This window comes from Xenopus laevis, chromosome 7S, assembly GCF_017654675.1.
Source record: "Xenopus laevis strain J_2021 chromosome 7S, Xenopus_laevis_v10.1, whole genome shotgun sequence".
NCBI lineage: Eukaryota > Metazoa > Chordata > Amphibia > Anura > Pipidae > Xenopus > Xenopus laevis.
Window position 1 is genome coordinate 107,629,264 of NC_054384.1, and position 26,624 is coordinate 107,655,887.

The 26,624-nt window shown below is 41.4% G+C and overlaps 1 protein-coding gene across 1 annotated transcript; it reads left to right on the plus strand.

Annotated features, from left to right (window-relative positions):
* The first annotated feature begins 1,421 nt into the window (after positions 1 to 1,421).
* On the plus strand, positions 1,422 to 24,713 carry LOC121396611 (phospholipase A2 inhibitor and Ly6/PLAUR domain-containing protein-like). The gene is made up of 5 exons (XM_041571718.1): positions 1,422 to 1,527; positions 12,981 to 13,106; positions 23,594 to 23,743; positions 23,873 to 24,013; positions 24,368 to 24,713. The coding sequence occupies exons 1-5, from the start codon at positions 1,476 to 1,478 to the stop codon at positions 24,562 to 24,564; spliced, it is 666 nt and encodes a 221-aa protein (XP_041427652.1). The 5' UTR covers positions 1,422 to 1,475; the 3' UTR covers positions 24,565 to 24,713.
* The last annotated feature ends 1,911 nt before the right edge of the window (positions 24,714 to 26,624 follow it).

Genomic DNA, 26,624 nt, shown 5'->3' on the forward strand with positions numbered 1-26,624 from the left:
GACACTCACATGCTCAGTGGGCTCTGATTGGCTGTTGAGAAGCTAAGCTTAGGGCTCGTCACTAATTATCCAGCAGAAAATGAGCTTCCCTGGCTGTAATATAAGCTGATGCTACAGGTTTGCTGATTATTCAATTCTGATGCTAATTGCACTGGTTTCTGTGCTGCCATGTAGTAATTGTGTGTATTAATTACTAATCAGCCTTATATTGTGACATTTCTATTCTATGTGTACTGTATATTGTGAGTGGGTCCCTAAGCTCAGTAAGTGACAGCAGCACAGAGCATGTGCAGTGAATCAGCAGAAAAGAAGATGGGGAGCTACTGGGGCATCTTTATAGACACAGATCTTTACTGCTAAAGGGCTAGCTACTTCTTTAGTTAGGCTTTAGTTCCCCTTTAACCTCTGATTGGTCAGAACTGAAGCCTTTGGAGACCCCCTTACAGGGGTATAAAAGGACCAAGACTGGAGGACTGTTTATGGAATGCTTATGTACAACTTGTGTCGTATGTGAGTGTCATACCTCGCACGAATAAACCTTATGTGATTTCTTTATCTCATAAGTCTAAGTGCCATTATTTCATGGAGGGATTTCCTCGGGAGATAAAGAGACTGGTTGCCTCACAATAAACTCGAGTGAATAGGATCGACCCGAAAACTCGAATCGAATTCGATTCAAGTTTTAAAAACTTGTTTCGAGTTTTTTCTCTGAAAAAAACTTGAATGTCAGGCAAACAGCTCCAAATTGATCTCAGGACATCTCTCATTGAGTAAAACAGCGATTTGGCAAGTATAAGGTTGCGAATAGTCGAATTTTGAGTTTTTAAAGAGCCGGAGTATGATAAATCTTGAAAATCAAATTCAAATTCTTTTTTAAAAACTAAAATTTTAACAATTGCCTAGTCAAATTTGATTGTTTTGGCAATAAAAAAACTTGAAAATTCGAAAATTCAAATTTTAAATTTGACCCTTGATAAATCGGCCCCTAAATGAACTGTAGTAGGATGCAACAATTTGCAGTTGGTCTTCATTCTCTTTCTGGGTTTCTTTTGCAATGATTTTGATTTTTGTTCAGCGGCTCATTCACGTGTTTGTAAGATTTTTTTTAATAAAAACAGAAACTGTAAAAGGTGAAGGTGGAAAAAATTACGCGGCACCACGGAGAGGGGAGGGTGCGGATTGAAGCACTTGCATAGGGTGTCAAAATACCTTGCCCTGGAGCTGTATATTTATATATACACATGTGAAATATGAACCACTGAATTAAATAAGACACATTCAACTGACAGAAAATAAGAATGCTATAAAACATGGATAAAGAAAAGGATTACTTTATGTTCTGGGAGTATGACTTTAATTTCCCCTTTGATTCTCCCTCCCCAGAAATAATCTCCATTCAGCCCACGCCCCTGACATAACAGACTGGATCTTTGAGAAGAGACCATATTACACTGCACTTCTGGGAGCTGCTAACCATGGGCTTGGCACTGGTATTAACCTACATCCTATCGACTTGTATAGCAAAAGGTAAGTGCCCTATTTTATAGCTAAAAAATTATAAAAAAATTAATTTCTTTAATAAAATATAATGCTGGCAACCTAATATTGAAAATGCACTGTGCAGCCTATGCCGGCAGCCTGAGGATACTGGGAACTGTAGTTCAACAACAGCAAAAGGGGTGCAGGTTGGGCAGGCTGTGAGTTGTAGTTTAGCAGTATCACAATCATATCCCTGCTCTGTATATATATATTTATCTTTAAATGGCAATTAATGTGAATGATAATAGTGGGCTTCTAATTGTTATATGGGAATTAGTGCAGAATTGTGGCGTGCAGTCACCCTGGGTACATTCTATTTGCAGATTAATTCCAGCACTGGGCACAGGAATAAATAGCAGGTCCGTTGCATGTCTCGTAAATATCAGATACTCTGAGACTTGGCACATGATGGTGTTTACTTACATTTCTACAAGGCAAAGCCTACACAAAGGCATCAGGGTCTAAAGGGAACTGGGTACAAGTAGAGTAGTAGGGAGGGGTCAGGATAGGGAGAAATCTCAGTAATAGGGAGCAGGCTCAGGATAGGGGAGCAAAGATAAGGTTGGGGTGAATGTTAGAATAAAGAGGTTGAGGTTACTCAAGTATAGGGAGACGGGTCAGTATAGGGGAGAATGTCAGAATAAACAAGTAGGATCAGGATTAAGATTAAGGGGTCAGCAGGAAAAGGGTATTTTGGGAAGGGGAATAGGGTCGGTACAGGGGAGCGGGGTCATGATAAGGAAGCAGCATCAGATTAAAGAGGTAGTAACATGCCTCCCAACATATGAAAATGAGGGACAAAAAGATCTTTTTTGAGAGAAAGAAAAAGAAACCCCACCAATAGTTATGATTCTAAAGTTGTCCAAAAAATTCTAAAAAATGATGTACCACAATTATTTAATGACAATAGTTCCTAAAGAATTATAATAAGATTATAAAGTGCCAGTGCCGCTATAAATTCATCCAAAGATAGAAAAATTCATTATTTAAGTAAAGTGCAGTGCAATAATTTAGAATATTAGACCCAAAAGAAGATTTTGATTTAAAAAAAATTTTTTTTTTTTTTTTTATAAAAAATGACCAAACATGGTAGTGGGTTAAAAAATGCAGTCACAATCCAAAGAATTAGATGGTAGAAATTGGAAAGAATAGATGGTGGAGTTGTCCCATAAACTAGCTACCTGATTTTTTTTCTAGAGCCTGGGACACCACAAAGATAAGGCAGGACAGGGTAACCGGGGCTGTGGCCTTGGTATTTAGCTTGCCCTAGATGTTTACAAGAGGCTAGATAACCCTAAAAAGCCACAAACCGTCGGCCCCTTAGAATAGAAGGAAGATTACAAGAGGTTGTATAGGATAAGAGAGGATTTGACCCAAAGCTTTCTTGCCCCCACTTCCGTTGAAAGAACCCAGCCAGACTATTATTAATAGATCGATTTTACAAAAAGATTCAATTTGAGCACAAGAGGATTACTAGGAACGCCGACGTACGTTTCGCTGAATAGCTTTGTCAAGGCTATTCAGCGAAACGTACGTCGGCGTTCCTAGTAATCCTCTTGTGCTCAAATTGAATCTTTTTGTAAAATTTTTTGGACAACTTTAGAATCATAACTATTGGTGGGGTTTCTTTTTCTTTCTCTCAAAATTGTGTTTGTTGTTCTGACATTTAGTCAGACCTCAACTAATAGTTGTGAAAGATCTTTTCTGTGTTTGAATAAAGGCACCGTTTTTTAGGGTTACATTTCACGGACAAAAAGATCTGTCACATGTAGAGCGGCCCATTTGTTGGCCACACCCTCCATTTATCATGTCCGTTTTAGAAAACTCGGCCGGTTATGAAACAAATTTCTGCGAATTTTAGGGCCATGTTTTTTTTGTCCTAATGAAGCTGACATTGCCCTTCAAGTTGTGTGTCTCGATTCTTCCAAAAGAATTGCTTATCCTTAGTACTTACAAATGTATCTAAGTGCAGGCGCTGAGTGTCCTGAGCCAAAAAGCCTCTTATTTTATTTAAGTTTCAGAAACACGGTAATCTTTTTCTGGCATCAGTGCAGGAGATGAAAGAGAAACTCTGGAAATTTCAATAAAAATCTGGGACTGTCAAAATCAGGACTGTCCCGCAGAAAACAGGGTAGTTGGGGGGGGGTATGTAGTAAATCCTCAGTTGTTGCTGGACTACAAATCCCAGAATAATGTAACATATAATGAAGGTTGAGGCATGCTGGGAGCTGTAGTCCAGCAACATCAGGAATGTATTCTTAAAGCAATATTGCACAATAAAACATTTCCAAAACTCAAATCTACACGGCCAACGACTGCTTTAAAATGCACAAAAAAATCCTCCAATGAGAATCCCAGCTGATCTGTATCAATCTGACTCCCTGTTCTTTGTTCCTTCAACTATTATCTCTATATGTAAGATAACAGCAAGGGTGCCGGGAATCCAAATTCTTATTGGTCGGTTTTTTTTGCATTTATAATGAAGTAGAATTCTCATTGGTGAATTTTCTTCCATCTATAATTATGGTTTTTTGGCAACTTCTATGGAAAACTAGGGGGCGCTGTGGGACGGCTGGGCTTACAGTCCATTTAAGGGAGGTTGGTGAGACTAGAGGAGTGGGTTAAGATCGGACAAGAGTAGGAAGCAGGTAAAGCATTGAATTATTAGCAGACGTACCAGCAATACACCCCCAAACAATATATTAGAAATTATAAGAGGTCAGCAATATATTGTGTTCTTCAGTGTAAGTGAACCCTTGTATTACACCCATCCATAATTTAAATAAAATCAGAATGAGCTGAATCTAGCGATTCCCCAGCTCGTTTGCAAGAAAACAATTGTTCCTTACAGGAATGGGATGATACAGACATTTCTGGAGACAGAATATGACTGTCTAAAGCTTTAAAGACACCGTCTCTCCCAACTCCCCTAGTTATAATGAGACACAAAACAGCCACAAGTATAGGGCGCACATGTCTCTCATGTTGGCTTTTCTAACTGTAATAATAATAATAATGGGTCACATAACAACAAAGTCTCAATGAGCAAGATAATTGAAGTTCTGGGTTATAAGGTTTTATTTTTAACATCCCAAAGGATTTCCCACACCCAAACCCATATATGTTAAAGCTGCTGAGCTCACATGGTGCACATGCTCTATACTACTAAGCACAGCTGGTCCTACAGATTGGCTCCCCCAAATAATGTATTAAGAATATAATGTTCACCTGGTTTATGTAGGCAAGAGGTTTTCAATAGTTAGATAGAGAGAGCAGCAAGGGTGCTTCGCCAATGAGGCGAGTTGAGGCAGTCTCCTCGGAGGCAGCGGCCCACTGGCTACCCGGAGGCGGCAAAAATACCGCTCCTGGTACTTTAAGAGCAGAATTTCCAGTTTTCAAACGGAAAATTCGGCTCTTCTAGCGCAAAGAGTGCAGTTAGGCTCTCTGCGCTAGCGTACTGGCCCTCTCTGCCGGCCCTCGTGGACCCCCTCAGGCACAAAAAGGTAAGCGCATGGGGGAGGGGGGCGCCAGCAACTGCTGCTGCATCAGGCGGCGGAGGGGCCAGGATCACCTCTGGAGAGCAGGGCAACATTGAGACAGTGGGTGAAAATGATGACTAAAGTAATTGAAGACAGTGGGGCTAAATTATCAACACTGGGCAAATTTGCCCATGGGCAGTTACCTATAGCAACCAATCAGTGATTAGCTTTTTAAAGCCAGCTGCAGGTAAAACAATGAATGCAGCCATTTGATTGGTTGTCATGGGTTACTGCCCATGGGCAAATTTGGTGCTTCTAGGCAAGATGACGGCATTAGGGCAAATATGGTGACGATATGGTAAGATTTCTACTGTAACAATTCATATTAGTGGTGCAGAATGAGCAGACATTAAGTTGTTGTTGAAGTACAACAACCCACAAAGACTTACACAAAATAAATAGTAGTAGTCCGAAACAGGCCAACAAACTAGACAAGGTCAGGGACAGGCAAGGTCAAGAACAGATAAATCACACATGTGCACAATAACAATGACCCAAAAGAGGCGAGCGCACGTCAAAGAAAGAATGCAGCGGGCGCCCACACTGCATAGGAATTATTACAGTAGGAAGGTGTCATTGAATTAGGTTGGCAAAAGTAGGGCAAGGTTGCAAGGGCAAGGCTGGTGGTGAAGATGTGGTGGTAGGAAAAATGGAGACAGTTGGGCTTAATAGGGAAATGTTAAAAGATAACAGTTGTAGGACAAGATGGAGACAGTAGAGCAAAATGAAGACAGTAGGACAAGATGGAGACAGTAGGGCAAGATGGAGACAGTAGGAAAAGATGGTGACAGTGGGGGAAGATGGAGACAGTTGGGGAAGATGATAACTGAAGGGTAGAATGGTGATTGTAAGACAACGTGGCAAGAGTAGGGCAAGATGTGACAGTAGGCGAAGATGATGAAAATAGTACAAGGGAATATGCCATTTAAGGGCAAGCTAGAGATAGTGAAATATAAAAAATGTGACAGCAGGACAATGCTGAGAGATATTCATATTAGTGGTACAGAATGTGCAGCCATCCAGGACACGATGGAAACCATTAGAACCTCAGGAAACCCCATTTAAGTAAAGACTTCAGTCAACGAGTCCCCCAACCACAGAGAAATCCAATTACAAAACCACAAATCTCACTACAAAACACCGTCTTCTAAATTTCCTCCCATGATACCTTAGGGATTCAATTCTCTTTTATATTGTATCATATTTAATATCTTGGCAAGAGGGACGGATTATTATTTTCACTGCTACAAAGTCAATGAGCCCCAGGGAAACGGAAAGTTGGAAGCGAGTCATTCTATCCAATTATAGAAATAAATACAAAGAATAATAATATTATATAATAATAATACAAAGAATGGCTTCCCGGACTTCCATAACAATAGATTTGGCTCAAAAAATGTTGCTTTTGTTTGCAGATAAAATAAAATCAGTTTCTTTTGGGTAATAAATTGAGTTCCGGTGGTATAGTTTAGTGACATAAAAAAATGTTGTGCCTAGAGATAATTCTCAGCAGGAGCTTAAAGGGTAAGTATGTTTTGTAAATCTTCCAACTAATAGAAATGAGGGGCTTCCATAATAAAGATGGACAACGTCAATGAGCCCCAGGGAAACGGAAAATTGGAAGCAAGTCTATAAATCAATGAACAGATAATTATTTTGATTGACGTTTACTTCCTTCCTCTTTCTCTTGCTCCTGTACCAGGAGAGTTTTTTTTTTTTTTAAAAAAACAAAGATAATGAGCTCTGTATAAACAAACCCCTCCCACCTCAGTTGTCTGTGTCAGGCATTTCAGATAATAAAGGGTTCATAGCTGCTCAAAAAAATGAGGAATTTGGAAAAAACTTTCAATCATAGATATTTCTTAAAGCATCAGGAAAGACATATGTTCAGGAAAAGCCCTATTTATTGAAATGTGATGACACCAACTTGACCTGCTACAAGTAGCTTTTTCCTGAACTAATGTTTGTGACAAATAGAACACCAGTACAGGTATGAGATCTGTTATCCGGAAACCTGTTATCCAGAAAGATCAGAATTACGGAATGGCTGTCTCCCATAGACTCCATGTTATCCAAATAAAAGGATAAACAGTAACTTGTACTTGATCCCAACTAAGATATAATTAATCCTTATTGGAGGCAAAACCAGCCTATTGGGTTTATTTAATGTTTATATGATTTTCTAGTAGACTTAAGATATGAAGATCCAAATTACAGAAATATCCATAATCTGGAAAGTCCCAGGTCCCGAGCATTCTGGATAACAGGTCCTATACCTGTATTTGGATTTGTGCCGCCAATTAGGTGATCCCAACTTAATTGCATGGTGCTCACGACACACTATCAAACGTTTCAGGCCCCCAGTGATGGTGTACCAGTGAGATTGTAGACACTTTATAGGAAACAACACAGTGCCCCCTACTGGGGTGAAATGAATTTCTTTTTAAAAAAAATTGTCAAATAATAAGTCCACAAGTCACAATTCAAGTTCATTCCTTCCAGAACAGTTCTGTGGTGTAAAAATAAGTGTTTCATACTGATATTCCTATAATTGTCTGTAAAAATCAGTATGAAACATTTATTTTTACACCACGGAACTGTTCCGGACTGAATGAACTTGAGTTGTGACTTGTGGACTTATTATTGTACTATTTTTTTTAAATAAAAATCATTTTACTTGTGAAAACATCAACTTACTTATAATACAATCAAGGAATTATCTATTCATTATACAAAGAGGTACTTTGTATTCTTTACTCACTGACTAGTTTGGAGAAGGACGTCTCCATCTCACTTGTATAATTTAAATAGTTACATAGTAACAGTTAAATTGGGTTGAAAAAAGACAAAGTCCATCAAGTTCAACCCCTCCAAATGAAAACCCAGCCCCATACACACACCCCTCCCTTCACATTTTATTCCTTCTCCATAGCTGAAAAGAAAAGATGATGAAAATAGTACAAGGAAATATGCCATTTTAGGGCAAGATATTCACAGTAGAACATGAGGGTAAGATGGAGTCAGTTGGGCAAGAAGACTGCAAATGCGAAGCATGATGGAGGCAACAAAGATGTGGCAACACTAGGGAAAGTTGGTAAAATGATGGCAAGTGGTAACAGTAGGGCAATATGAAGAGAGTCCAAAGTGATGGCAACAGTTGAGAAAGATTGAGACATAGTAAGTAAGGTTGAAAAAAGACACACGTCCATCAAGTTCAACCTTTTAGTTTTTAGTGTTTTTTTTTCAAATCTGCCTAACTGCTAGTTGATCCAGAGGAAGGCAAAAAAAAAAACCATCTGAATCCTCTCCAATTTGCCTCAGAGGGGGGAAAATTCCTTCCTGACTCCAAAATTGAAATCGGACCAGTCCCTGGATCAACTTGTACTATGAGCTATCTCCCATATCCCTGTATTCCCTCACTTGCTAAACACCATCCAACCCCTTCTTATACCTATCTAATGTATCAGCCTGTACCACTGATTCACTTCCCAGCTCTCCCTGTAACACCCCTTTCCCTCCTCTAATCTCATTGGCTCCCTCCTGTCTGCTGGGAGGAGCTACTGGTGAATAAAGCATCCGACCCTTCCTTGTACCTATCTAATGTATCAGCCTGTACCCCTGATTCACTTCCCAGCTCTCCCTGTAACACCCCTTTCCCTCCTCTAATCTCATTGGCTCCCTCCTGTCTGCTGGGAGGAGCTACTGCTGAATAAAGCATCCGACCCTTCCTTATACCTATCTAATGTATCAGCCTGTACCACTGATTCACTTCCCTGCTCTCCCTGTAACACCCCTTTCCCTCCTCTAATCTCATTGGCTCCCTCCTGTCTGCTGGGAGGAGCTACTGGTGAATAAAGCATCCGACCCTTCCTTGTACCTATCTAATGTATCAGCCTGTACCACTGATTCAGGGAGAGAATTCCACATCTTCACAGCTCTCACTGTAACAAACCCCTTCCCAATATTTAGCCGGAACCTCTTTTCTTCTAATCAGAATGGGTGACCTTGTGTCAGCTGGAAAGACCTACTGGTAAATAAATCATTAGAGAGATTATTAATTGGTCCCCTTTATTAATACATAGTCATCATATCACCCCTTAAGCGCCTCTTCTCCAGTGTGAACATCCCCAATATGGCCAGTCTTTCCTCATAGCTAAGATTTTCCCTTTACCAGCTTAGTTGCCCTTCTCTGTCCCCTCTCTAATACAATAATGTCCTGTTTGAGTGATGGAGACCAAAACTGTACGGCATATTCTAGATGGGGCCTTACCAGTGCTCTATACAGTGGGACCCCCTCCTCCCGTGACTCTCTGCCCCATTTAATACAACTCAACACCTTATTTGCCCTTGATGCTGCTGACTGGCATTGCTTGCTACAGACAAGTTTATTATCTACAAGGACTCCAAGCTCCGTCTCCATTATGGATTTGCCTAGTGCAGTCCCATTAAGGGTATAAGTGGATATTGTTACATCCCAGGTGCAGGACTTTACATTTATCAACATTGAATCTCATTTGCCACTTAGCTGCCCAGATTGCCAGTTAGTCCAGATCCTGTTGCAAGTGCCACATCCTGGATGGAATTAATTGGGCTGATAGTTTTGTGTCATCTGCAAACACTGATACATTACTTACAACACCCTCCCCTAAGTCATTAATGAACAAGTTAAATAAAAGTGGACCCAATACTGAGCCCTGGGGGACCCCACTAAGAACCTTACTCCAAGTAGAGAATGTCCCATTAACAACCACCCTCTGTACCCGATCCTGTAGCCAGTTTCCTATCCACGTGCAAACGACTTCATTAAGCCCAACAGACCTTAAGTAAGACAGTAAGGCAAGGTGTCAGAAGTACAGGTATGGAATAGTTTCCCCAGAAAACTCCAAAAAACAGTAAGACCATCTACCATGGGTCCATTTTTAATGATTTCTTTTTCTCTGTAATAGTAAAACAGTCCCTTGGACTTGATGGTAACTAGGCTGTATGATTTCATATTGGTGGCAAAACAGTCGTATTGGGTTTATTTAATGTTTACCTGTTTTAAATAGGCAAGAGATTATCAATAGTTGGGCAAGATAGAGAGAGTAGGGCAACATTGCGACAGTGGAGAAAATGATGACTAAAGTAACCGAAGACAGTAAGGCAAGATGACGGCATTAAGAGAAATATGGTGACAATATGGTAAGATTGCTAGTGTAACAATTCATATTAGTGGTGCAGAATGTGCAGCCCTTAAGTTGCTGTTGAAGTACAACTCCCAGAAAGACTTACACAAAATAAGAATAAAACAGATATGTGGTTTGCCTGTTTGTTGTTGGTGGGGCGGGACGGGGTCACTGACCCTAGCAACCACATAGCATCTTAAATTCTAGAGGCCAATCGTTTAAAAGCCAATATAATGTCAAGCAAGATATTTACAGCTGCACAATTCCTAACAGCAGCCAAATGGAACCGTTACCAATCCCAACCCTTGCCGTGTGCAAAGGAAAGTTATTAGTGATAACACTTTTGTTATTCTGGTTCCTCCCACTCAGAACAGAACCATCCAGGACACCATGGAAACCCTTAGAACCTCAGGAAACCCCATTTAAGTAGAGACTTCAGTCAACGAGTCCCCCAACCACAGAGAAATCCCACTACAAACCCCAAATCCCACTACAAAACACCATCCTCTAAATTTCCTCCCATGATACCTTAGGGATTCAATTCTCTTTTATATTGTATCATATTTAATATCTTGGCAAGAGGGACGGATTATTATTTTCACTGCTACAAAGTCAATGAGCCCCAGGGAAACGGAAAGTTGGAAGCGAGTCATTCTATCCAATTATAGAAATAAATACAAAGAATAATAATATTATGTATATATATATATATATATATAAAATACAAAGAATTGCTTCCCGGACTTCCATAACAATAGATTTGGCTCAAAAAATGTTGCTTTTGTTTGCAGATAAAATAAAATCAGTTTCTTTTGGGTGATAAATTGAGTTCCGGTGGTATTGTTTAGTCACATGAAAAAATGTTGTGCCTAGAGATTATTCTCAGCAGGAGCTTAAAGGGTAAGTATGTTTCGGAAGTCTTCCAACTGATAGAAATGAGAGTCTTCCATAATAAAGATGGACAGAGTCAATGAGCCCCAGGGAAATGGAAAGTTGGAAGCCTATAAATCAATAAACAATAAACCTATAAATCAATCCCCAGTGATGGTTTACCAGTGAGATTGTAGACACTTTATAGGAAACAACACAGTGCCCCCTACTGGGGTGAAATAATTTGTTTTAAAAAAAATAGTCCAATAAGTCACAACTCAAGTTCATTCAGTCCGGAACAGTTCCATGGTGTAAAAATAAGTGCTTTATACTGATATTCCTATAATTGTCTGTAAAAATCAGTATGAAACTTTTATTTTTACACAACGGAACTGTTCCCGACTGAATTATTATTTGACTATTTTTTTAAAAAAAAATGTATTTCACTTGTGAAAACATCAACTAACTTATAATACAATCAAGGAATTATCTATTCATTATACCAAGAGGTACTTTGTATTCTTTACTCACTGACTAGTTTGGAGAAGGACGTCTCCATCTCACTTGTATAATTCACATTTCATGCCTTCTCCATAGCTGAAAAGAAAAAAGGAACATGTTAATACACCAAATGGAAATGACAGAAAGCAATTAAACCCCAAATAATCCTTCAGGCCCTTAGGGGACATTGTATCCAGCCTCTACGTCCAATATAAGTCCCTCTGCAGGAGTTTCTTATCCAAATTTGTTTGATTTACTTTTACCTCCTCCAGCACCTGCCACAGTAATTGGGATACATTGGGGCTCATTTATCAACACTGGGCAAATTTGCTCATGGGCAGTTACCTATAGCAGCCAATCAGTGATTAGCTCTTTAAAGCCAGATGTAAGTAGAACAATGAATGCAGCAATCTGTTTGGTTGCTATGGGTTACTGCCCATGGGCAAATTTGCCCAGTGTTGATAAATGAGCCCCAGTGTGTTTAAACTCTGCCCAGATTTATGGAGGTAACGTTAGATTGGACGTTACATATAGAGCTACGGTGTTCAGTAAGTCTTCCCCTACCATCCCACTGGTTTGCCTACATATCCTTTCCCACAGGGACATTTTAGATAATAGATCACATTTTTGGGCATACACGTATGGTAGCCTCTGAGTAGCGTTGCCACCTGTCCGGATTTGACCCGGACAGCCCAGTTTTCAGAAGGGCTGCCCAGGTCAAGACAGTCTTCACAATAAGGAAAACTGGGCGGGATCTCCCTTGATTGACGTGGCCATCATCGATTTATAGCCCCACCTCCATGACATCTCTTGCACCTCTAGCAACATCACTGGTCCACCCCTCTAATGTCATGGCTCCGCCCCCTGTCCGGATCACAGGCCACGGAAAGGGGGCATCCCTACCTTTGAGTTTTATTTTGGTCCCCTGTGTTGGGTGCAGAACTACAGCTCCCTTTATTATAACATTATAGTGCTGACATGAAAGGCACGGGAAGGTACTAGTGATGTGCGGGCGACAACCGATACCCGCGCGACCATCGGGTTTACCTCAAGAGAAGAGCTCAACCCCCACCCATCTGCCACCCGCAAAGAAGTGTGTGAGGTCGGCCCGAACCCGCCTGACCCGCGGTTCCCGCAGGTATCGGGTCGGCCGGTCACACTGTCAAACCGTCTTTTATAGACGCTGCTCACCCCGCCCCTTTTGTGACGTCATACGGATCCACCAAAACATCTATGTTTTGGTTCCTTGGGAGGTTGTACCTCAGTGCTACTGAACTGAACTAGGCCACATTACAGTAAAGACACTTTTACAAGTGACTATTTCATTTTTATCATTTCTTCTTTGTCATTTCAAAATTCCTCGCAGGTTACTCCCTTTCCTGTATCCAATGTGTTGGGGTTGAAGGACCTTCCTGTTCTGGAATTTCAACTTCAAAGAGATGTCCATCTAGCGATGATGTTTGTGTTTCATCCTACACAGTCACTGAGATGGGTATGTGCAGACTTACAAGCCATGTATGTAGGTATATCAGCTGAGCACTCACAATACAAAGCCCGTATTCTCCACCAGAACCAAAACAAGCTGGTGATATGTATCAAAACCTCATCTTCACTCAAGGCCCAAGTGGTTGCAGAAAATTCATGATAGTAATTCAGTGCATGGGATGCTTTTGATTTTCCTTAGACAGAACTGGATGTTGCAAGTTTCTGTTATCACAACTGTAGACATTCATGTCTGGGACCTGACCTTGACCTACTGTGTTAGAGTAAACAGAATGATATTGTGAAAAGGGCACTGGAAGCAGAAACACACTGTTACTATAGGCACCATCTCTCCCTACTATACCTGCTATCCCACAGTCACACTCCCTTCCCAGAGACCATTATCCACTGTTACTATAGGCACCATCTCTCCCTACTATACCTGCTATCCCACAGTCACACTCCCTTCCCAGAGACCATTATCCACTGTTACTATAGACACCATCTCTCCCTACTATACCTGCTATCCCACAGTCACACTCCCTTCCCAGAGACTATTATCCCACTGTTACTATAGGCACCATCTCTCCCTACTATACCTGCTATCCCACAGTCACACTCCCTTCCAGAGACTATTATCCCACTGTTACTATAGACACCATCTCTCCCTACTATACCTGCTATCCCACAGTCACACTCCCTTCCCACAGACTATTATCCACTGTTACTATAGACACCATCTCTCCCTACTATACCTGCTATCCCACAGTCACACTCCCTTCCCAGAGACTATCATCCCACTGTTACTATAGACACCATCTCTCCCTACTATACCTGCTATCCCACAGTCACACTCCCTTCCCAGAGACTATTATCCACTGTTACTATAGGCACCATCTCTCCCTACTATACCTGCTATCCCACAGTCACACTCCCTTCCCAGAGACTATTATCCACTGTTACTATAGGCACCATCTCTCCCTACTATACCTGCTATCCCACAGTCACACTCCCTTCCCAGAGACTATTATCCCACTGTTACTATAGGCACCATCTCTCCCTACTATACCTGCTATCCCACAGTCACACTCCCTTCCCAGAGACTATTATCCACTGTTTACTATAGGCACCATCTCTCCCTACTATACCTGCTATCCCACAGTCACACTCCCTTCCCAGAGACTATTATCCCACTGTTACTATAGGCACCATCTCTCCCTACTATACCTGCTATCCCACAGTCACACTCCCTTCCCAGAGACTATTATCCACTGTTACTATAGGCACCATCTCTCCCTACTATACCTGCTATCCCACAGTCACACTCCCTTCCCAGAGACTATTATCCACTGTTACTATAGGCACCATCTCTCCCTACTATACCTGCTATCCCACAGTCACACTCCCTTCCCAGAGACTATTATCCACTGTTACTATAGACACCATCTCTCCCTACTATACCTGCTATCCCACAGTCACACTCCCTTCCCAGAGACTATTATCCACTGTTACTATAGACACCATCTCTCCCTACTATACCTGCTATCCCACAGTCACACTCCCTTCCCAGAGACTATTATCCCACTGTTACTATAGGCACCATCTCTCCCTACTATACCTGCTATCCCACAGTCACACTCCCTTCCCAGAGACTATTATCCCACTGTTACTATAGGCACCATCTCTCCCTACTATACCTGCTATCCCACAGTCACACTCCCTTCCCAGAGACTATTATCCACTGTTACTATAGACACCATCTCTCCCTACTATACCTGTTATCACAGTGCTTTCCCAGCCCATACCAAGTACAACTACATGGAAGTACAAAGAGTGCATTTTAATTCAAGTACCTAAGTTAATGAACAAGGTTTTATGTGCACCTGACTGCAGTGAAATTTATACAAGCGCAACTGCACTTGTGGACGTTAATGGCCCATCAAGTGTCCCTGTACATTGAGTTCTAATACAAACCAATGGTTGTTTGTGCCAAGCAGAAATGTAGGGGGGTATTAGCAGTAAAGTCTGTCTTTAGTGCTGCAACAGAACCAGATATTCTATTTATGTCCAGATATCTATTCCTGGCAGACATATCTATTAGCATTCTGACTGTCCATATCTCAGCTGCTTTAGATAACAGGACATTCCTTGGTCATTCTGGGCCTGAAATAGACGTGGTTACAGGAAGCCAACTGTACTGGAGGGTTTATAATAAACAAATAATTACTATAGCGTAATAAAGGCTAATTCCTTGTTTTTGAAGAACATAACAAGCCTTGGATATAAGGTGCCACAACTGGCATGGTCAACCCGTAAAACTGGCTGGGATTTTAGGTTTAACCCAGAACAATCCCTCATATACCCTGTTAAGTTATAGTCAACGTCCTTGGTAGACATTGGTGTTCCTTTGTTTCCAAAAGGTTATGGGTAGTACTAAATGGATGCTTTGTTGAGCACGGGGAGATGGCAACAAGCCCCCAAAAATACTTTTACATTTTATAATGACATTTGGGGAGCACAATTTTCCCACAGGCAAAAAAATGCCCCATATGCCATTGCCCTAAATATCTAGAGCCCCAAGTAAAGGTGGCAATAGACGTTACAATTCCAAGGAAAGATCGTTTGTTTTCAATACTAGGGGGCCGATTCACTAACTTCGAGTGAAGGATTCGAAGGTAAAAAACTTCTAATTTCGAAGTTTTTTTTGGGCTACTTCGACCATCGAATGGACTACTTCGACCTTCGACTATGACTATGACTATGACTTCGAATCGAACTATTCGAAGTAAAAATCGTTCGACTATTCGATAGTCGAAGTACTGTCTCTTTAAAAAAAACTTCGACCCCCTAGTTCGCCATCTAAAAGCTACCGAAGTCAATGTTAGCCTATGGGGAAGGTCGCCATAGGCTTGGCTAACTTTTTTTGATCGAAGGATATTCCTTCGATCGTTGGATTTAAATCCTTTGAATCGTTCGATTCGAAGGATTTTATCGTTCGATCGAAGGAATAATCCTTCGATTGTTCGATCGAACTATCTGCGCTAAATCCTTCGACTTCGATATTCAAAGTCGAAGGATTTTAATTCCTAGTCGAATATCGAGGGTTAATTAACCCTCGATATTCGACCCATAGTGAATCGGCCCCTAACTGTTAGAGCTGTTTCGTCAGATATACAGGGAGAAACAATAGAATGTTCGGGTGCCTTCAAAGGTGCACAATCAAAATTTTCTGGCCAGCCCAATCAATGAGCCGTCCGATATCCGAGTCTTCTGCCGATATCGGTCTGCTCGGCTCCCACTATAGAAGCACCGAACTTCGTACAAAACGTCTATGGGCCACTTTAAGGTGGGCCAGTGGCTCCCAATTGAACAGGTTTGAAAGCAAGGGTATAGGCCAGTGCCTATTGACTTTGCTACAATATAATCCTATTATTATTGATGAGCAAATCTGTCCCATTTTGATACGCTGAAAAAAATTGCGATACTCCGAAAAAAAATTGTGAAAGCGAAAAATTTGCCAAACACATTGAAGTCAATGGATGTCAAAAAAAATTTCTCTGTGACAATTTTCTCTTGCCAACTTTTTTGTGCAAATTAAAGTCAATGGGTGTCAAAAAATTGCTGCAAATTTTTGCCAACATGTCGCTCACAGACCTATTTGATGTTGTTACCAGTGGCCTCAAATCAGTTGCTCATTTTTGAATTCCTGGCTTGTAGGCAAGTTTTTAAGGAATAAATACCATGTGAGCTACCAAACAGAGCCTTCTGCCGGTTGCCAGTCCACATGGAGCTACTAATTAGCTAATCAGTATCCTTATTTGGCACTTTCTATGAGCTTTTTTCATGCGTGTGTTGCTCCCCAACTCTTTTTACAGTTGAATGTGTCTCATGGGTAAAAAAGGTTTGGGATCCCAGGTCTATAGCATAGGACCCATTTTTGGCCATATATTTGTTTGGGCTCATTTCAAGCTTATAAACAGTGCTACGCAATATGTTGGCGCTATGTAAATACATGTTAATAATAATAAATACATGGTCATAACTGTCACTCTGTTATAGTTGAAGGGATATCCAACAAATTCATTAAGCACACACCCTATAATTTTACCCTATTTGCCTTTGAGTATGGGCTACTCTCTTAATATTCTGGGGCCCTCTTTTGGTGTCCAATTCCTCAATTTGTAAATGGCTGGTCCAAAGGGAATTTCTTGAGGTTCATCTGTGTATCCATGTTTCATTTAATACTGGGCGGTCTGGCTAAGCATGCTCTCGTAGGAATTTATTGCTCAGAAATTCTTCAGTAACTGTTTCAGATTCAGAGCACCTGCCATTTAACCTCTATGAAGAGGCAACATTTGAGGTGGAAATATGCCATTCAGTCACTTGTGCAGAGGGAGTAATTAATCATTAGTCATTAATACTGTGATAATATGGTAATCTCAAACATTAAGATTTAAAAAGACATTTAACTAAAGTCAAGCAAGACTGAAAGAGCTATTTAATTTTCATCCCCAATGGTGTCCTATGGATATACACCATACAAATGGATATACAGTCATATGAAAAAGTTTGGGAACCCCTCTTAATTCTTTGGAGTTGTGTTTATCATTGGCTGAGCTTTCAAAGTAGCAACTTCCTTTTAATATATAACTTGCCTTATGGGAACAGTAGTATTTCAGCAGTGACATAAAGTTTATTGGATTAACAGAAACTATGTAATATTCATCATAACAAAATTAGACAGGTGCATACATTTTGGCACCCAACAGAGATATTCCATCAATAATTAGCTGAGCTCCTTTTGCAAATGTAACAGCCTCTAGACGCCTCCTATAGCCTTTGATGAGTGTCTGGATTCTGGATGTGGCTATTTCTGACCATTGGTCCATACAAAATCTCTCCAGTTCAGTTAAATTTGATGGCTGCTGAGCATGGACCGTCTGCTTCAAATCATCCCATAGATTTTCCATGATATTCAAGTCGGGGAACTCCAGAATATTGTACTTGTCCCTCTGCATAAATGTCTTTGTAGATTTCCAAGTGTGTTTAGGGTCATTGTCTTGTTGGAATATCCAACCCCTGCAGCGTAACTTCAGCTTTGTGACTGATGCTTGAATATTATCCTGAAGAATTTGTTGATATTGGGTTGAATTCATCCGACCCTCGACTTTAACAAGGGCCCCAGTAGTCCCTGAACTAGTCACACAGCCCCACAGCATGATGGGACCTCCACCAAATGTGACAGTCGGTAGCAGATGTTTTTCTTGGAATGCCGTGTTCTTCTTCCGCCATGCAAAGTGCTTTTTGTTATGACCAAGTAACTACATTTTTGTCTCATCAGTCGCAAGCACTTGTTTAAATGAGCTTTTGCATACAACAAGCTACTCTGTTTGTGGTGTGAGTGCAGAAAGGGCTTCTTTCTCATCACCAAAAGCACAGGACAAGACAAACAAAAATAAAGGGTAATATTGTTTGGTATATAACACCCCTTTTTGTGCTCAAAGGATGTTACTTAATTAACCACACTATGTGTAGACCCTTCCTCACCACCACCATAGGTGATATAAAAGAGAGAGACAATTATTATGTCTACACTCTCCTTAAAATAAACTTGGGTACTCACAAACAGAGTATGTTCAAATACATGTAAGAAATCTCCTCGATATCGTAGCACGCCTCCCAATGCGAGCTGGGGTGTTCAGCAGATGTGAAAATGGAATGTGGCCCTAATTAAAAAAATAGCCAGCACACACATCATGTTCAGCTCGCATTGGGAGGCGTGCTACGATATCGAGGCGATTTCTTACATGCATTTGAATATACTCTGTGAGTACCCAAGTTTATTTTAAGGAGAGTGTAGACATAATAATTGTCTCTCTCTTTTATATCACCTATGGTGGTGGTGAGGAAGAGTCTACACATAGGGGCCGATTCACTAAGCTTGAGTGAAGGATTCGAATGAAAAAAATTCGAATTTCGAAGTATTTTTTTGGTACTTCGACCATCGAATTGGTTAAATTCGTTCGAATTCGAACGAAATTGAACGAATCGAACGAAAAATCGTTCAACTATTCGACCATTCGATAGTCGAAGTACTTTCCCTTTAAAAAAAACTTCGACCCCCTACTTCGGCAGGTAAAACCTACCGAAGTCAATGTTAGCCTATGGGGAAGGTCCCCATAGGCTTGCCTGTGATTTTTTGATCGAAGGATTTTCCTTCGATCGTTGGATTAAAATCCTTCTTTGATTCGAAGGATTTAATCGTTCGATCGAACGAAAAATCCTTCGATCGATCGCAGGATTAGCGCTAAATCCTTCGACTTCGATATTCGAAGTCGAAGGATTTCAATTCGAGGGTCGAATTTCGAAGTATTTTTAACTTCGAAATTCGACCCTTAATGAATCTGCCCCTATGTGGTTAATTAAGTAACATCCTTTGAGCACAAAAAAGAGGTGTTATATACCAAACAATATTACCCTTTATTTTTGTTTGTCTTGTCCTGTGCCTTTGGCGCTGGTTTCTGTTATAGGTACTGTGTTTTGGACTTGAGGGGATACAAGTAAAAGCCGGCTAAGGAACGTGAATACAATTGAACCTGGGACTTTATATATTTTCTTGGGCTTCTTTCTCAACATGCTACCATACAGATGTTCTTTGTGCAAATTGTGCTGAATTGTAGAACGATGTACAGATACACCTGCATCTGCAGCAAGATGTTCTTGCAGGTCTTTGGAGCTGATCTTTGGGTTGTCTGTAACATTCTCACAATCCTCAGCCTATGCCGCTCCTGTATTTTTCTTGCCTTGCCAGACCTGGGTTTTACAGCAACTGTGCCTGTGGCCTTACAGTTGAAACTGACAGTTTAAACCTCTGTAGCCTTCCCCTAAACCATAATACTGAACAATCTTTGTTTTCAGATCTTTTGAGAGTTGCTTTGAGGGTCCCATGCTGTCACTCTTCAGAGGAGAGTCAAACAGAAGCACAACTTGCAATTGGTCACCTTAAATACCTTTTCTCATGATTGGACACACCTGCCTATGAAGTTCAAGGCTTAACGAGCTAATCCAACCAATTTGGTGTTGCCAGTAATGAGTATTGAGCAGTTACATGCATTCAAATTCATACAACTGAATACTGCTTTACTAAAAATCTTTGTTCAGAAAACAACCCAGTTCGGTTTCTGGGAAATGAAAGACATACCGCTGTTATCTTTTTTGTTGAAAGTGGTGTAAATTATTATGCAGGCTGAGAGGGGTTCCCAAACTTTTTCATATGAGAGGTTTCAACTCTCACTAACTCCCTCCTCACCCCCTGCTATTCCCCAAACACGTACTTACCGTGACTTGCAAGCTATAGACGTGTCACATCTCTCTTCTTCCTTTGACTCTCTTCACTCTAATATCTCAGCCATCTCATGTCCTAATGTGGCTACCTCTGTCTACTATAGTACTCTCACCACTGCCCTAAATGAGCTTGCTCCTATAAAAACTAAACGTTCTCGACCCAAGCCACTTCAACCTTGGCATACTGCTCATACAAAAGCGCTCCAAAGACACTCACGTGCACTTGAGCGTCGCTGGCGCAAATCCCGTTCAGAATCAGACTTTTGGAGCTACAAATCTGCCCTGCGCTCCTTTAACACCAGCCTCTTCCAAGCCAAACAAACATACTTACTTCACTCATTAACTCCCTTTCTAAAAAACCAGCACAACTTTTCTCCACCTTTAACACTCTCCTTTCCCCTTCTCCACCCCCTCCATGCACATCTGTCTCTGCTCAAGATATTGCTGAGCACTTCAAAAACAAAATTGACACTATCAGAAGGGACATTACACTACTCAACCCCCCTAGACTTCCACCACCCTCCCTCCACACTCCCCAGTCCCTCCTGTGCTCCTTCACCCCTGCCACTGATGAGGAAGTCTCAAAGCTTCTGGCCTCTTCTCACCTTACCACCTGCCCGCTTGATCCAATTCCCTCAAAACTTCTCCGCAATACCAATCCGTGTCTAATCAAAGCCTTAACTCACCTATTTAATCTTTCCCTCTCAACTGGACTGTTTCCTTCTCAACTAAAACATGCTCTTGTCACCCCCATTCTGAAAAAACCCTCTCTTGATCCCTCCAATCTTAACAACCTCCGACCTATCTCTCTGCTACCTTTCATCTCTAAACTACTTGAGCGCCTAGTCTACAACCGACTTACCTCATTCCTCTCTGACAATAACCTGCTGGACCCCCTACAATCTGGTTTTAAGCCACAACACTCCACGGAAACTGCCCTGACTCGACTGACTAATGACCTTTTAACAGCTAAAGCCAACAATCACTTCTCACTACTAATACTGCTTGATCTCTCAGCCGCATTTGACACTGTAGATCACCCTCTCCTCCTCCAGTCCCTCCAGTCACTTGGCCTTCGTGACACAGCCCTGTCCTGGTTCTCTTCTTACATCACCAATCGTTCCTTCAGTGTCTCCTACAATGGAGTAGCATCTTCTCCCCTACCTCTTTCTGTTGGAGTTCCCCAAGGCTCTGTCCTGGGACCATTACTATTCTCCCTCTATACTTCCTCCCTTGGCAAATTAATAAATTCTTATGGTTTCCACTACCACCTCTATGCTGACGATACTCAGATCTATCTCTCATCTCCTGATCTCAACCCAGAACTCCTAACTCGCGTCTCCTCCTGCCTGTCCGCTATCTCTACCTGGATGTCACAACGCTACCTTAAATTAAACCTCTCTAAAACTGAAATGGTTCTCTTTCCTCCAACTAACACCAGTAGCATCCCCGAAGTATCCATCATAGTTAACAATTCCACTATCACCCCCTCTCCCCAGGCCCGGTGCCTTGGGGTTATCCTAGATTCTGCCCTGTCATTCACTCCTCATATCCAGTCACTTATTAAATCTTGTCACTTCCACCTAAAGAACATATCCAAAATACGATCATTTATCACCCAAGACGCTGCCAAAATTCTTATTCACTCTCTCATCATATCGCGTCTAGACTACTGTAACTCTCTTTTAATTGGCCTCCCCCTCCAGAGACTGTCACCTCTCCAGTCCATAATGAACACTGCTGCGAGGCTCATACACCTCAGCAACCGCTCCTCCTCTGCCTCGCCATTCTGTCAATCCCTGCACTGGCTTCCGTTACCTTTCAGAATCAAATTCAAATTAATGACACTGACTTTCAAAGCACTTCATAACTCTGCCCCACCCTACATCTCTGAACTCATCTCTATATACTCACCCACTCGCTTACTACGCTCCTCTACTGACCTGCTACTCAACTCTTCTCTCATTACCTCCTCACATGCTCGCATTCAAGACTTTGCAAGGGCTGCACCCCTCCTCTGGAACGCTCTCCCACGGTCTGTCCGACTTTCTCCCAACCTTTCTACTTTCAAGAAATCTCTGAAAACGCACTTCTTTCGAGAAGCCTACCCTCACTCTGCTTAACTATCAAACGCAATACCACATTTCTCACCCACTCAATTCGATCTTGCCCACTCCCACACCTTGCGTATTACTCCCTTCCCTTTAGACTGTATGCCTATGCATAGGGCCTTCCTCACCTTTTTGTACCTGTATTGATTGTGATGTTTGTTACTCCATATATTCTATGTATGTAATTCATGTGATGTAGTTGTATAATCACATTTACTTTACAGTGCTACGCAATATGTTGGCGCTATATAAATACATGTTAATAATAATAATAATAATAATATGACTGTACATCATACTAAGGGCTTTACAGAGTATAGCTGGTGTTGCCACCTTTCAGTAGAACTCCAGGAAAAGGGGCGGGTGGTGACATCACAGGGCGGATGGGTGAGGTCAGGGGTAGGCGCACGACATTGGGAGGTGGGGCCATGATGCAGCTACTGCTGATTGGCTGATCGTTGTGTCCATCATGGAGAGTCCTGTGCGGATTTCCTTGTTTGGAAAACCAGGCAAGCAGTTTTAACCTGGACAGCTGTTCCGAAAGCTAAGCTTTTCAGGGTCAAACAATAGATTAATAGAACTGAAAGATGGAATAATAGGCTCCTCTTCCTCATCTGCTGATGCACTATATCAAGGCCACCTGAGTGGTAACCCAGGGACCATGGAATGGAGAAGGGCAAGGTACAGATATGGAGCTGGAATGGAGCGTGAGCATGGGCAGGACTGGGAGGGAGCAGGGCACCGACCCAGGGCCAAGACCACCATTAATCCACCCCTGGACGCTATATACAGAATTAAGGACTTTGTTGTTGGCTTTGTGAGGCTTTTTTCTCTTTTATTTAATTTTCAAGCAAAGAGATACATTCATGGAGCATTCAGTAGTATCACGGTCAATAAGCATTGGCTTTGGGTGACCTTTATAGACTAAATGATGAAGTCTTGCAGGTGTTGTTCAATAGTTCTGACAATAACATTAAATTATTAATGAAAATAGTTTGTTTCCTTGATTACCTGTTAGTAACGTTCATCTTTGTGTCGGTAGGTGGGATGGAGGTCTCTAAACAGTTTGTCAGACATTGCGAATCAAAAAAGATGTGTGACAAAGCCGGGAGTATCAGCATCCCTAACGGCAGAGTCAAAATGAGCAATGTTTGTTGTAGGTCTGACAACTGTGATCCTGGATTACCCAAGTGTAAGTATCTGCTCTGCTAGAAATATTGCCCCCCAATGGGGGATGGGCAAATGGGAAGGATGTGAATAGTATTTCTTTCTCATTCTTTCTTCCTTCTGCCTCCTTTGTCTTTGTTTCTTTCTCTTTCAGTGCCTCTAGAGAAAACATTGAAAAACGGCATCATGTGTGATGGCTGCATTGGTATAAATACAAAGTCATGCCACTCCAATGAACCCCTGGAATGTGTTGGAGATGAGAAGATGTGCATTTCATACCTTATGACCATGTCAGGTACAGTCTAAATGCAATATTAAGCGTGCATTGACACCATTCATTGAGCTACTTGAGTCCAATAATACACACGCCAACTATTGAACCCTGGAATTCCACCAGTCCAGGCCTGTCCTACAAAATTGCAATTTACCATTGAACAATTGTCCCCTAAACATGTTGTGAAGATAAAATTGGCCTACTAAAGTACATAGAAATAGTTGACCTGCCCAGCTGTATTGAATATGGGATTCATAGTGTAAATCTAGTATTGATTATCTATCAACCAGGCGCTGGAAGCACACAAGTAAGTTCTGGCACTCCAATAGGTTTTTTAAGTAATTATTAAAAAATATTTGTCCTTTTCTACTACAGGCGTCATATCCACATCTATGGCACTACGAGGCTGCGCAACGGAAAACTTTTGTGTGATTGGGGAACAGGAGGTAGAAAACGAGCACATGAAACTGGAGGTGGACATTTCATGCGGTGTAGATGGAGCCATCAGTCTCCAGCTAAACCAGTTCCTGTTGGCCCTTCCTACTCTCCTCCTTCTGAAATATATCTCATAAGTGCATGAAGTGCTCACTCCTGCAGAACTAAGGGCTTTGTTCCTTATATGTATCCAAACATGCAAATACATTAAGATTATTTTAAAGTACCATTAGCACCTAGAGCACAATCATTGTTATAAAAAGAATATATATTTTTTTCAAAGCTTTTTACTATCATCATATTTGGTTTGACTTGTGAGCCTATCTGCTTCCTTGTCTAGATGCTGGTTACTAGCATCTGGCATCTTCTTTTTACGTATCAATGTTCATTTTTTATTCAGGCTGAAGGAAAGTAGATAGGCTCAATTGTACCAGCATTTGTGGCAGGACTCAAGGACCCACCACCCAGACATCCAAGGTCCCACCCCCCAGCCACCGGCCCTCCACATCCATATTTCATACCTGTTATCCAGAAAGCTCAGGACCAGGGTTTTTTTGGGATAATGGATCTTTCTGTAATTTGGATCTTAAGGGCTGGGACACACTGGGCGATTTGGGGAGATTTAGTCGCCTGGCGACTAATCGCCGCGACTTTCCACGACCAATCTTCCCCGAATGCTTCCCCTCGCTCTGCGCCTGGCTAAAATGAAAAATCGCCTGCGCTAATCACACGCGGCGATTCGTTTTCCGAAGTCGCCCGAAGTTTCCTCGTGAGGCAACTTCGGGCGACTTCGGAAAACGAATCGCCGCGTGTGATTAGCGCAGGCGATTTTTCATTTTAGCCAGGCGCAGAGCGAGGGGAAGCATTCGGGGTGAAAAGTCGCTGCGTTTAGTCGCCAGGCGACTAAATCTCCCCAAATCGCCCAGTGTGTCCCTACCCTAAGTCTGCTAGAAAATCATGTAAACATTAAATAAACACAATAGACTAGTTTTGCTTCCAATAAGGATTAATTATATCTTAGTTGGGATCAAGTACAAGCTACTGTTTTATTATTATAAAAGTTTTGTAAAAATTTGGATTATTTGGATAGAATGGGAGACGGCTTTTCCTTAATTCTGACTTTTTTGACAACAGGTTTCCAAATAACAGATCCCATACTGGTACATGAAACAGACATTAGCTTTGGTTCTGTAGCTTCTGAATGTCTGTTAAGGGCTTTCCACATACATACTTGAAAAATTCTAGTTTTTTTCTATAAAATCCGAATGTTTAGTGGAAAAAAAATTCCATTAGAGGATGGAGAAAGTCAGAATCCAAAAATCTGGCATCTCAGGCCTGCAGAGGTTGTATATAAGTCAATGGGAAAAGTCCCGAAGTGATCCTGATCTGTGCTGGGTTTTGTGCAGTAATCCAAGGATTCATGCAAAAATCCGAAGTTTTCGGCTGGAAAATCAGAAAAATTCATACAATTCTATTTTTTCGCGATTTTTTTTTCCGTACAGGAAATTTCAGAAAAAATGTCTTAATAAACAAGGGGAAAAAACCCATGCAAATTTGGTCAGAGTAGTTTTCGGAAAATACTTAGATATTTTTGGAATTTGATAAATAACCCCCTAAGTGTTCTTTAGAGAAAAGGACAGGGTCAAGGATCTTCACTGGTGTATGACATGGTATCTGATCTGGGGATGTCTGGAAGTGATTTTTCTCCTTATGGTGTTTATTAAGCCATTTCATCTTTCCAAGCCTCAGGTACCACATATAATCCTTTAATCTCATTAGGGCAAAGAGACTCCCTACATGAAGTGTATATGCAAATGTATATGTGCTGCATAAGAATAAAATATTGCGTACTCACAATGTATTTGGGTTTCCCACTCCTGTTTGGATCTTGGGAGTTCAATCTGGAAGGCATAAGGTTCCACAAAAACTTTATTTCTAGCTGGGGGTTATCCCAATGGAACCCACAGACTGGAAGTAGTTATTACATTTCTGCTCAACTCACAAGGTCCACAGAAGTCTTTCTATAACAGGTCCAACCCAAGTACCTGTCTAATGAGCGAAGCCTAAAAGTCACCCAGCACTGATGGAGACCTTTTTGTAGTGCATCTGAGACTACTACCCTACTCTACTATCCTTTCTTGACACACTCCTGTAGAATAGGATCACACTCAGTTGCACCTGGCGCATTACCTGGGCC

Excerpts from the sequence above, each read along its gene's own strand:
- LOC121396611 (XM_041571718.1), top strand. The coding sequence starts at position 1,476 with ATGGGCTTGGCACTGGTATTAACCTACATCCTATCGACTTGTATAGCA. Across the intron at positions 13,107-23,593 it reads CTACACAGTCACTGAGATGG|GTGGGATGGAGGTCTCTAAA; the intron begins GTATGTGCAGAC and ends TTGTGTCGGTAG. Across the intron at positions 24,014-24,367 it reads ATACCTTATGACCATGTCAG|GCGTCATATCCACATCTATG; the intron begins GTACAGTCTAAA and ends TTTCTACTACAG.